The sequence below is a fragment of the Theropithecus gelada genome, chromosome 19 (assembly GCF_003255815.1).
Source record: "Theropithecus gelada isolate Dixy chromosome 19, Tgel_1.0, whole genome shotgun sequence".
Taxonomy (NCBI): domain Eukaryota; kingdom Metazoa; phylum Chordata; class Mammalia; order Primates; family Cercopithecidae; genus Theropithecus; species Theropithecus gelada.
In genome coordinates, this window is record NC_037687.1 from 46,453,569 (window position 1) to 46,466,802 (window position 13,234).

Below are 13,234 nucleotides of genomic sequence, written 5' to 3' on the forward strand. Positions count from 1 at the left end.
GAGACAGAGTCTTGCTTTGTTGCCCAGGCTGGAGTGCAGTGGCACGATATTGGCTCATTGCAACCTTCACTTCCCAGGTTCCAACAATTCTTCTGCCTCAGCCTCCCGAGTAGCTGGGATTACAGGCATGTGCCACTACATGTGGCTAATTTTTGTATTTTTAGTAGAGACGGGGTTTCACCATGTTGGCCAGGCTGGTCTCGAACTCCTGACCTCAGGCGATCCACCTGCTTCGGCTTCCCAAAATGCTGGGATTACAGGCGTGAGCCACCGTGCCCGGCCAGGATTGGCTTTCTTATTGTGACCCATGGAGTTCTCGGTGAGGGGAGGGACCCTCAAGAGGTAAGAATCTGACCCAGCCCTTTGGCAGGGAGCAGAGTGGAGGGGCTGCCTCATCTTTGGGTGAGATACTCCAGGGAGAAAGACAGGGGCTTTGGCCCTTTCATCTCCCAGCCCACATTTAGAGCTTATCAAGAAATTACACTGTGCTTCCAGGGCACTCCTACCCTCACAGGCCCAATAGGATTTCATTGATACTTTTACACGATTGATACATGCTCATTGTAGAAAATGCTAACCAGCATGGAGGCAAAAACGAGAACTATATGAACCCAGGGTTCAACCTGTTAACTTTGTCTTTTGGATTCTTCCATGTGTGTCTGATTGTGTTTCTCTGAGTATATTTTCGTGTCTGTGTATCTGTGTATATATATTGATCTGTGTCTGTGTGTACCTGTATGTGTGTATATCAGGGTGTAGATCTTTTTGTATGTATTTGTCTGAGTAGGTGTGTGTATATCTGTGTGTCTGCATTCCCCTAAGCTTGTGCCTTAGTGTGTGTTTGTGTGTATGTGTTCTTGTTCATGCCTGCCTACGTCTGTGTGTGTCTGTGCATATACAGTGGGGTCTACCTATGTGTGTCTGAGCATTACCCTGTTGTGCACATGGCTGTGTGTGTCCATGTGTGCCTCTTTTCCAAGTGTATGCCTCTCTCTGTGTGTCTGTGTGTGTGCATCTGTGTCTGCCTGCTGAATCACTCTGTGCTGGGTCACTTTGCTGCTTGTGTACATGTGCGCGTGTATATGCATACGTACGTTGAGTAAAATGAAGCGGTGGTGGTGTGTTTGTCTACTGAGTATATTGGCCACTGCTTTTCCTGAGGTCAAAGTGGCATTTGGTGCAATGGGAGCCAGAGGCTATTTTGTAGTCTTGATTTATGTCACCTGCTGCCCTGTTCTTCACTCTGAAGCACACTGGCTGCCCGTAGTCTCTTTGATATTTCATAAGTAAGGCTTTGATTCCACAACATTTAGGTTGACTTTGAATCATATAGTCCTGTTTATGTAGTTAAGGATCCTGAAAGCTTCAGAGATCTGGAATCCTCTCAGTCTGCTGTTACCCCCTTCTCTCTTCTCTCCCCTGTCCCTGCCCTTGTTCAGTTGGCTCAGCTAGGAGAAGGGCTGCTGGCCTCACAACCATGGCATTACATCAATGTTTTCAACACCATTAGCGGAGCCTTAGAGGGTGCCTGGCTTGCAGGAGGACAGGAGGTCACGACCCTGCACGTGCTTGTGTGTGCTATCCTTCCCTAAGATGGCACAGGTCGTTTTTTCTTTCTTTAAAGAGACAGGGTGTCACTCTTGCCCAGGCTGCTGGAGTACAGTGGTGCAATCATGAATTACTATAGCCTCAACCTCCTGGGCTCAAGCAATCTTCCCGCCTCAGCCTCCTGAATAGCTGGGACTACGGGTGTGGGCCAACACACCCAGATAATTTTTAAATTTTTTGTAGAGACAAAGTCTTGCCGTGTTGCCCAGGCTGGTCTTCAACTCCTGGGCTCAAGTGATCTTTCTGCGTTGGCCTCCCAAACTGTTGGGATTACAGGTGTGAGCCACCACACCTGACTAAGGAGCAGGTCTTGGAATCCAGAGAGTTGAAGTCTTGCCGAGGCTTCTCTGCTGAGGCCTATAGCTTGTGCTAGGCTACCTTGTTCTCCAGCTTGAGCTCTGGGTCACACATGGTTCTCTTGTGTCAGAGATGTGCCCTGACCTGATCCTTTTGTCTCCTGGGGTCACCTTTTCAATGATGTTCATCTTATCGAAGAACAGCTTTTGGCTTTGTAGATTTTTCTTATATGTTTCCTTTTTATTTCATTGCTTTCTACAAGGGGCATTCTTAGGATGGAAGTTCAGATCACTGATTTTCAGTGTTCTTTTCTGCTGTGTATATTTAGAGCTATGAGTTTTCCTGTGAGCACTGCTTTAGCTGAATTTCTCACAGGTTATGATATTTCATATTGTTATTTTCTAATTTCATTGCATTTTTATCTTTGAACCATGGGTATTTTTTGATTTCTCATTTAATTCTGTGATTAATGAACGTTCTCTGCATCTCAGCCCTTTAAAATATGTTGAAACTTCTAGCATGTGACCATTATGATAAATGTTTCACATACACTTAAAAAAAGTATGTATTCTGCAGCTATGGGCCATAGTGTCCTGTATATGTCAATTACATCAAGTTGGTTAATTTATTGTTTATATCTTCTATATCTTCCCTGATTTCCCTACTTGCTTATTCTGTCACTACTACGTTATTTTATGGCTGAAAATATTTTTTCTATGGATACTCACCGCATTTCGTTTGTCCATTCATCAGATGGTGGACATCTGGGTTGCTTCCAACTTTTGGCTGTTCTGTGTAATGCTGCTATGAGCATAGAGGTCAAACTTCTTGTGTGAACATATGCTTTCAGTTCCCTTGGGTATATACCTACAAGTGGAATTGCAGGGTCATCTGGGTGCCTTTCATGTCTTTTCTTGCCTATTTGCCTTGGCTAGAACCTGCAGTACGGGGTTGAATAGACTTGGAGACAGCAGACATGCTTGCCTTGCTCCTCATCTTAGGGGAAAGCTTTTAGTCTTTTACCATTTGGTATGTTATGATATTAGTTGAGGGGATTTTTTGTAGATGCTTTTTATCAAGTTGAAGAAGTTCCCTTCCCTCCCTAGTTCATCGAGTGTTTATTATGAAAAGGTGTTGGATTTTATCAGATTGTTTTTCTCCATCTATTTATACAAGCATATGGTTTTGTTATGTGTTCTATTAATATGATTGATGTGTTACATTGATTTATTTTTGTATGTTGAAGGAATCTTGCATTCCTGGGAAAAAATCCCACTCGGTCATGATGTATATATATCCTTTTTATATGTTGCTGGATTCTGTTTGCTAGTGTTTTGTTGAAAAATTTTTGTGTCTCTCTCCACAAGGAATTTGGGTGTGTAGTTTTATTTTCTTAAGGTGTCTTTGTCTAACTTAGCATCAAGGTAATACTGACCTTGTAGAATGGTTGAAAAGTATTGCCTCCTCTTCTGTTGTTGTTGTTGTTTTTTTTTTTATTTGTTTGATTGTTTGTTTTGAGACGGAATCTCGCTCTGTCTCCCAGGCTGGAGTGCAGTGGTGTGATCTCAGCTCACTGTACCTCCACCTCCTGGGTCCATGTGATTCTTCTGCCTCAGCCTCCCAAGTAGCTGGGATTACAGGCGCACAGCACCATGCTTGGCTAATTTTTTAAATTTTTAGTAGAGATGGTGTTTTGCTGTGTCGGCCAGGCTGGTCTTGAACTCCTGACCTCAAGCCATCCTCCCACCTCTGCCTCCCAGAGTGCTGGGATTACAGGCATGAGCCACAGCTCCTGGCCTTTTCTGGTAAGAGTTTATGAAAATTGGTGTTAATTCTTTAAACATTTGATAGAATTGCTATTCATTTCATAGAAGACATTTGGTCCTGGGCTTTTCTTTATGAGAAGTTTTTTTTTATTACAAATTTGATCCCTTCCCCCTCCCCCCTCCCTCCCTCCCTCCCTTCCTTCCTTCCTTCCTTTCTTCCTTCGAGTTTCACTCTTGTCACCCAGGCTGGAGTGCAATGGCACGATCTTGGCTCACTGCATGCTCAGCCTCCTGGGTTCAGGTGATTCTCCTGCCTCAGCCTCCCGAGTAGCTGGGACTACAGGCACAAACCACCACGCCCGGCTAATTTTTGTATTTTTAGTAGAGATGGAAGGGGTTTTGCCATGTTGGCCAGGCTGGTCTCGAACTCCTGACCTCAGGTGATCTGCCTACCTCGGCCTCCCAAAGTGCTGAGATTACAGGCGTGAGCCACTGTGCCCGGCATAGATTTTCTATTTCTTATATCAGTTTAGTAGTTTGTGTCTTTAGGGATTTGTTTCAAATAGGTTTTCCAATTTGTTACTCTATGTTATTTATAGTATTCCCTTACAAACTTTTTTGTTTCTGTAAAGTCAGTAGTAATTTCCCCCTTTTTCATTCCTTTAAGATTTGATATGTGATCCATTGGTTATTTAGTAGTCTACTGTTTAATTTCTACATATTTGTCAATTTTTCTATTTTCCTTATGTTACTGATTTCTTATTTCATTCCATTTTGGTCAGAGGGCATGCTTAGTGTGATTTCATTCTTTTGAAATGTATTGGAACTTGTTTTGTGACCTAACATAAAGTGTATCCTGGAGAATGATCCATGTGCACTTGAGAAAATGGCTATTCTGCTGCTATTGGCTGAGTGTTTTAGAGGTGCCTGTTAGGTCTATTTGGGGGGGGCGGGTGTCTGTGTATTGTTTTTTTTTTTTTTTGAAACGGGGTCTTTCTCTGTCGCTAGGCTGGAGTGCAGTGGCGCGATCTTGGCTTACTGCAATCTCCACTTTCTAGGTTCAAGTGATTCTCTTGCCTCAGCCTCCCAAGTAGCTGGGATTACAGGCGCCTGCTACCATGCTCTGCTAATTTTTGTGTTTTTAGTAGAGACGAGTTTTCACCGTATTGGCCAGGATGGTCTCGATCTCCTGACCTCGTGATCCACCCACCTCAGCCTCCCAAAGTGCTGGGATTACAGGTGTGAGCCACCGCGTTTTTGTTCAGGTCTTCTGTTTCCTTTTTAATCTTTTGTCTAGTTGTTTTATTCATTACCGAAAGTAGATTATTGATGTCTCCAACTATTGTCAGTTTCTCTCTCCAATTTTGTTAGTTTTTGATACATACATCTTAGGGCTCTGTTACGTGCATATGTTTGTAATTGTTTTATCTTTGTGGATTAACCTAATTATCGTTATAAAATGTCCTTCTTTGTCTTTAGTAAAACTTTGTATCTTAGGGCTTATTTTGTCTGATGTTAGTATAGCAATTCTAGTTCCATTTTCATTTCTGTTTGTGTAGCATATCGTTCCTCATCCTTTTACTTTCAACCTATTTGTGTCTTTGAATCTAAAGTGTGTCTCTTTAGAACATATAGTTGAATCATATTTTAAAAATTCATTCAGCCTGGCTTTTATTAAAAAGTCAAAAAATAACAGATGCTGGCAAGGTTGCAGAGAAAAAGGAACACTTATACACTGGTGGTGGGAGTGTAAGTTAGTTAAACCGTTGTGGAAGACAGCGTGGCAATTCCGCAAAGACCTAAAAACAGAAATATCATTCGACCCAGCAATCCCATTACTGAGTATACACCCAAAGGAATATAGATTGTTCTGTTCTAACAACACATGCACGTGTGTGTTCGCTGCAGCACTATTCACAGTAGCAAACACATGGAATCAACATAAACGCCTGTCAGTGGTAGACTGGATAAAGAAAATGTGGTATGGTATACACCGTGGAATACTACGCAACCATAAAAAAGAATGAGATCATGTCCTTTGCAAGAACATGAATGGAGCTGGAGGCTGTTATCCTCAGCAAACTAATGCAGGAACAGAAAACCAAATGCCACACGTTCTCACTTAAAAGTGGGAGCTAAATGATGAGAACACATGGACACGTAGAGGGGAACAACACACACTGGGGCCTATTGGAAGGTGAAGGGTGGGAGGAGGAAGACAATCAGGAAAAATAACTAATGGGCACTAGACTTAATACCTAGGCGTCAGAATGATCTGTACAACAAAGCCCCATGACACAAGTTTACCTGTATAAGAAACCTGCACATGTAACCCTGAACTTAAAATTAAAAAAAAAAACATTCATTCTGCCAATCCTTGCCTTGTAATTGGAGAATTTAATCCATTTACATCTAAAGTAATTATTGATAAGGAAAAACTCTACCATTTTACAATGGTTTTCTATGTCTTATAACATTTTTGCTCCTCACTTTCTCCATTACATTTTTTTGTGTTTGATTTGTTTTTGTATTGTAACATCTTGGTTTCTTTCTCATTTCCTTTTCTGTATGTTTTGGCTATTTTCTTATTGATCATGGGGATACAGTTGACTATTAAACTTGAAAATCTAGTTTGCATTAATGTCAACTTAATTTAAATAGTATGCAAAAGCTTGCCCCTAGATGTCTCCTTTTCCTCTTTCTCTTTAGTGTTGTTATTGCCTGTGGATTGCGTCTTTATTCCTTTTGTACTTATCAATACAGATTTACAATTATTGCTTTATTTAGTTGTCTTTTAAGTCAGGAGAGAAAAGGAGTTATAAACAAAAAATACATTTATACTGTCTTTATATTTATCTATATGGTTACCATTGCCAGTGCTCTCTTTCACTTCATGTGGATTCAAGTTACTCTGTAGTATCTTCTCATTTTAGTTGAAACAGTTCCCTTTAGTTTTTCTTTCAGGTTAGGTCTACTAGTGATAAATTCTCTTGAGTTTTGCTTATCTGGGATGTTTTAGTTCTCCCTCATTTTTTAATAATGGCTTTGCTGGATATAGAATTCTTGGTGGACTTTTTTTTTCTTTCAGCACTTTAAATGTCATCCCACCGCCTTCTGTTCACCATAGGTTTTGATGAGAAATCAGCTAGTAATCTAACTGAGGATCCTTTGTAAGTGATGAATTATTAATACTTTCCTCTTGCTGCTTTCAAGATACTTTTTTGACAGTTTGATTATGATGTGTCTGAGTGTAGATATCTATGAATTTGTCCTACTTGGAGTTCGTGGAGCTTTATGGATATGTAGGTTAATGTTTTTCATCAAATTGGTGAGGTTTTTGCTTTCTCTGCATTCTTTCCTTCTGGTACTCCTATTGTGTGTATTTTGGTGTACTTGACACAAGAGACCATGCTGTCTGCCTAGTGGGAATCAGGGCTGGTGTTTTGTAGCCATAAAGCTTACTCTCCAACTGACTGCATTTGGAGGACATGACCCAGGCTGCGAGGTCCGCTGCAGGAAGGGATCAACAGGCCTTTCGTGGGTCAGGAAGTCATGAAATTCAAGTGTGGGACTCTCTCCTCATCATGTGTGCATGTCTTGAATGAGGTGGTTCTTGCTGGGACATGATAGACTGTTGGATTAATGGGCTTGATTTCTTTTCCCCCCACAGGTTCGAAGTCAACAACACCATTCTTCACCCAGAGATCGTTGAGTGGTGAGTACGGGCTGTGGTCGCCGTGCCTGTTTGTTGTGCTCGGCTCATGGGGATGGAATGCCCTGCCCACACCATCTCAGAGAGCCCCTCCAAAAGCAGATTCCCAGAACCTTCTCCCATAGCCTTTTCTGTTTTGCTTGTTCTTTGTTGTTGGTTGGCTGGCTGTACTCTTTTTGAAAGGGCATGAGTCACTTAAACATCAATTAAACTTATTTTCAATCTTACAAAAACTCCTACCATAAGTAAACCAAACTTAGATAGCTCCAGCATAAGGTAGGTAGCGAAAAGGGCAGAAATAAACATCACACATAATCCCATTGCCAGAAAGGTAAACACATTTTCCTCACATCACGCATGTGTCTTGACAGAGGTGCCATTCTGTTCTACACATTCTTCTGTCACCTTCCTTCCTGTGGTGATACTGTTAGCCCTTACCTGCTGCACAATTGGCTTCTACTAGCTGCCTACAAAGTGAGCTGTTTTATGCTCGGTGTCAGCTCTGTGGGCCCTGGAAGTGGCCCTCCAATCCCAGTGTGCCACCAGTTTTCTTCCTTAGCCATCGCATTGCTCTTTGACAGCAGCAAGGCATTTTTTCTTTGATGGGTGACTGCACTTACTGAGAATGTAGAAGAGAGGCGAGGCCAGGCCTTTGCGAGATCATCACTTGCCTAGGAGATGTGTTAGCCTACTCATATCTGACCCTAAGTCTGTATGATCACATTTTCTTTCCCGTCTAGCTGGGAACTCTGACTCGCCTCGTCTTAGAGCTTGGGACCAAGGAGGTGTCCTGAAAGATGAATGGGCATTGGCTGTGGAAAAAGGAGTAGGAGAGAGTGACCCAGGCGAAAGGACCGCTCGTTCACAGAAACAAGAGAAAGGGTGGTGGCTTTGTGTGGCCAGTGCGAAGCCAGGGAGCAGAGCCCGAGAACAGTTGAAGAGACAGGCAGTGGCTGGGTGGGCCTTGGTGTCCGTTTTGACTTTTTCTTCAGAGGAATGGGAAACACAGGAAACCCTTGAATGGTTTAAGCAGGAGAATGAGAATGGTAAGATTGGGTTTGCATTTTAAAAAATCATTTTGACCTCAGACTAGAGACCCAGCTGCAGGGCAAGTGTGGGAACAGGTGGCAAGTTAGGAGGCTGTTGCAGGGCTCCAGCTGGCAGTGGAGCGCAGAGGCAGGACAGAGCTGAGTGGTGAGGCTGCAGTCAAGAGGGAAAGCTCCTGGGAGGGACCAGTTGTGATGTATGAGTGAAGGGCAGAGTTGAAGGTGACTCCAGGTTTTTGTCCCGCACAGCTAGGTGGTATGTCACTGAGATGGGGACAACTGGGAGGGCCAGATACCAGGGCAGATCTGGGACTTGGGGTGTGTTGAGTCTGAGGCAGGTGCCAGTGTGAGAGAGGGCTGAGCCGGGGGTGGAGAACTGAGGGCTGATGATAGGCGCTAATACTGCACCCTCAGGGTTAGAGGCCAGTGGGTCGGACACCCCTCACAGCCACCCTCTATGAAGACAGGGCTGGTATTCTTCAAGTTCACAGTTACCTCTTGTTTTTATAAAGTAACAAAGCTGAGCTGGTGGCTCACGCCTGTAATCCCAGCACTTTGGGAGACCAACATGAGAGAATCACCTGAGGCCAGGAGTTTGAGACCAGCCTGAGTAACAGAGAGATCCCATCTCTACAAAAACAAAATTTCAAAAAATTAGCCGAGCATGGCATTGGACTCCTGTAGTCCTAGCTTCTTGGGAGGTCGAGGCAGGAAGATCGCTTGAGCCCAGGAGGTCGAGGCTGCAGTGAGCCATGATTGTACTACCATACTCCAGCCCGAGTGACAGAGCAAGACCTGTCTCAAAAAAATAAAGTAATAAATGCCTGACTTGTCTGTAAAAAGCAAAAGATTTATAGGATCTGAAGAGAAACCAGAGAGCCTGTCCTATCTGTAGCCCCCATTTGGCAGAAGAATAAATCCTGGGTACTTAGAATGGGCCATGTCCACTTACACTGCCTCACGTGAGACATTCCCTTGTGGTCGCTTACAGCTTGGGTGCCTTGGAGACCACAGCTGGGTTCTGTACTCCCGCATCTCCTAAGGGATAAGTCATTAATTCGTCACTTTTGAAGAAGCATGCTTTAATTCAAGTGACATTTTCGAGGCTTTGAGGTCGAGCCCGCGGTCGTAAGCATACCTCCCAACTTTATTAAAGCAAGCAGCAGAAAGGACTTATTTGGCAGTTGATGGCAGTAGAACTGTTTTAGAAATGTCACATCGTCCCTGCTGCTCAGGGGTATGTTTTAATAGCCCGGGTCCCAGTCATTCTCGGTGGGTCCACGTAGTCATGATCATCACACTCCCTGGGTCATTGAAGGAAAGATGCTGTGTGGGGCGGCGGGCAGGTCCTTTATTAACAGGAGTGGGTGGGCTTTCCCTGATGTTAGATTACGACTGAGGGACACATCTTTTGTCCTTAGGTCTTGAATATCTTCACCATCCTCTCTGTCTGATAGGGTCATGGGGATAACAGGAAACCATCAACTAGGGCACATGTGAATTCTAGCCCTAGCTCCTCCCTACTCAGGAAGTCGTGAGTTTTCTGAGCCTCAGCTTCTTGATCTATAAAACAGAGATATGGTGAAACCTAACTCATGGTATCGATATGAAGATTCACCCAGCCTCAGTTTCCTCACTTGCAAAGTAGGCTCAAAGATTGAGAGTATCAGTCAAGTGCTGGCATGTCTTTTTTTTTTTTTTTTTTCAAGAGACAGGATCTCACTTTGTCTCTCAGGCTAGAGTGCAGTGGCGGGATCGTAGCTTTCTGCAGCCTTGACCTCCTGAGCTCAGGCGATCCTCCCACCTCAGCCTTCCAAGTAGCTGTGACTCCGGGTACATACCACCACACCCAGCTAATTTTTCTGTTTTTTGTAGAGACGGGGTCTCCTATGTTGCCCAGGCTGGTCTCGAACTCCTGGCCTTAAGAGATCCTCCTACCTCAGCCTTCCAAAGTGTTGGGATTATAGGCATGAGCCATTGCACCGAGCCTGGCACATTTTTTTTTTTTTTAGATGGAGTCTTGCTCTGTCGCCCAGGCTGGAGTGCAGTGGCATGATCTTGGCTCACTGCAACCTCTGCCTCCCGGGTTCAAGTGATTCTTGTGCCTCAACCCCCACCTCCCCACTACAGGTACACACCACCACGCCTGGCTACTTTTTGTATTTTTAGTAGAGATGGGGTTTCACCATGTTAGCCAGGCTGCAGCCTGGCGCATCTTGATAACACTGTCACCTGTTAAGACTCCATGTGTACAAGGTATTGTGCTAAGCACTTGACACATGTCACTGTATTTAAAGATATTTTATTTGTGGTGTATTAGGTAAGTGTTCTAGTTATTCCCATGCTATAGATGAAGAAACTGAGGCACAAGGAAGTTAGTGACTTGCCCAAGAAAATGCCAGTTGAGCCCAGACTGTTGAACCCAGGCTCTTGCACTGCTCCTTGCAGCTCTGAGGGGGCACCCGTGAAGTGGGGCTGCCTGAGTGTCAGTCATCCTCCCAGCTCACTGCTGGTCCAGTGCCCTTGGAATGGTCTTGTGCTGGGGCCAGGGTATGGTAGGGTGGAGGACCAGGGGACAGATGCTTGGCTTCCTTGGCACCCACGTGCACCTCAGCTCCCTCTGGTAGCTTGGCTGGGGACATGGGGTTCCTCCAGAGCCTGTCTGATTGGAAGGCAGCAAGCAGCCTCTCCTAGCACGGGCAAACTCGCTTTCTCATTTTTGTTCGGCTGTCATTCATTTCCTTCCTGTGACTGTTTTATTGTTTTCCATTCTCTCAAGGAGCGCCTTTTTGATTTCCTGTAAATTCCTCTATAATCATACTCTTCCCCACAAACATGAGATCATAACTGATAATTTCTTTTCTTGTGCTGGGTAGTGCAGTTTGAATGTGAAGGTCAAAAGTTGAAACTTCAAAAGAGCAGGCATCTTACTTCCATAATTTAGGCTGTGGTTCTGCTTTACTGTTTTGCAGATGATTAAATTGATCTGAAGGCAAGGTGGGAAATAAAAGGAGATGCTTTCATACCACCTGATAGCTCAGTGCCTTGGGTTTCGGTTAAGTACCTCTGGAAGCGTCAGGGGAGAGCAGGCGTGTCAGCAATTGCCGTGTGCCTTCTTGGGTTTTAAGCGAGACTGTGTTAAATTGAGTCATCCGCCGGTTTTAGAGCTGTTAATTACACAGAACGAAAGTGTCCTGCATGCATTAATCAGGCGGTGGGTAACGTGCCTATTTCTGCTCACCAGCCTCTCTGTGTGCACAGGAGATGGAAAGCTATGGTTGGTTCACAGGTAGACGTGCCCTAGGATTCTACGTCCTGGGTAACATGTCCCAAATTAGAAAAGATACGTAGATGATGACCTAAATTCTCGGTGTGTCTGTGAAAAGGATTCCAGTAGCATTGCTCATCTTTGTGTCCTCATGAATAGGCATTTAACCCTACGCCAGCAAGAAAGCCACATGGGAAGTGGGACTCCTAGGTGAGAGTGAGAACTTGAGTCACCGCGCGCCAGGAGGCAGGAGATGGATGTGGGAGCATCAGACAGAAGGAAAGGCGTGGCCAGGCCCTGGTCCAGCATGGAGGTGGACCTCTGCCCCACGTCTGCCCGTCTGGCTAGGTTTCAGGCACACTCGGCTCACAGCTGAGCTAAGCCATCATTTTCTTCATGGCTCTGGTTTCTGTGAGAGGACTTATTGATTGATCCCCCAGAGGATATGTAATTCCAACCAGCTCTTTTCTTTCTGTCCTTCCCCTGTGGGATTTTATCCTTTGCATCACTGGGTCATGGAGTGTGGGAGGGATAGTTGTTGGGGGTTCAGTGGTGTTGAATTCCCGCCCACCTGGCTCCAACAGAACCACTCCCTGCGCATCCACCTCCAGGAGAGATGAAATTCCTGGCCCTTTAAATGAGTTTTGCTCAACACGGTGGCACTTTGATGCTTAGAGGCTGATTTTGGAAATCCTTCATCCTTGTCTCACTACTATTTTAATCAGTGGAGTGTTTAGACCTCAGTTAATTGATATCTTAATTCAGGGTTTAATGCTCAGAGGCAGTTCTGTGACTTGTGAATATTTAAGGAAAAAAATAAGGTTGCACAAATACATCTTTGCCTCATCTAGTTTTTGTGGTTTTAGGTCTGTAGCAGGAGAGCAGGCCCACATCGGGTAGGAGCCTTTGCCTCGCAGCACCCCCTGTCTGTCTGAGCAGCCTCCAGGCATGGTGATGCCCACAGCGTGGCCATGAGCTGGGGACTCTCTGTGAGGCTGTGCAGTGCCCACATCTCCTGGCACGTGTTTTCCTGGCCAAAGAGCCTGAGCTGACTTCTGCCCAAAGTTCTCTTTTTAGAGACAGGGTCTTATGCTCTTGCCCAGGCCGGAATGCAGTGTTGTAATCATGGCCCACTGCAACCTCGGACTCCCAGGCGCAAGTCATCCTCCCACTTCAGCCTCCCAAGTAGCTGAGACTACAGGTGCACGCCACCATGCCTAGTTGATTTTTCTTTTCTTTTCTTTTTTTTTTTTTGAGACGGAGTTTTGCTCTTGTTGCCCAGGCTGGAGTGCAATGGCGCAATTTTGGCTCACCGCAACTTCTGCCTCCTGGGTTCAAGCGACTCTTCTGCCTCAGCCTCCTGAGTAGCTGGGATTACAGACATATGCCACTACGCCCGGCTAACGTTGTATTTTTAGTAGAGACGGGGTTCCTCTATGTTGGTCAGGCTGGTCTTGAACTTCCGACCTCAAGTGGTCCCCCTGCCTCGGCCTCCCAAAGTGCCAGGATTACAGGCATGAGCCACCACGCCTGACCA

General features: G+C 44.9%; 1 protein-coding gene across 3 annotated transcripts in view; it reads left to right on the forward strand.

The window, feature by feature from the left end:
- Positions 1 to 13,234, forward strand: part of PEPD (peptidase D) — a 136,012-nt gene that overhangs the window by 36,958 nt on the left and 85,820 nt on the right. For all 3 annotated transcript variants that reach the window (XM_025366169.1, XM_025366170.1, XM_025366171.1), the window contains one exon: positions 7,342 to 7,386. In XM_025366169.1, the coding sequence (XP_025221954.1) occupies positions 7,342 to 7,386 (45 nt within the window). The remainder of the gene's footprint in view (positions 1 to 7,341; positions 7,387 to 13,234) is intronic.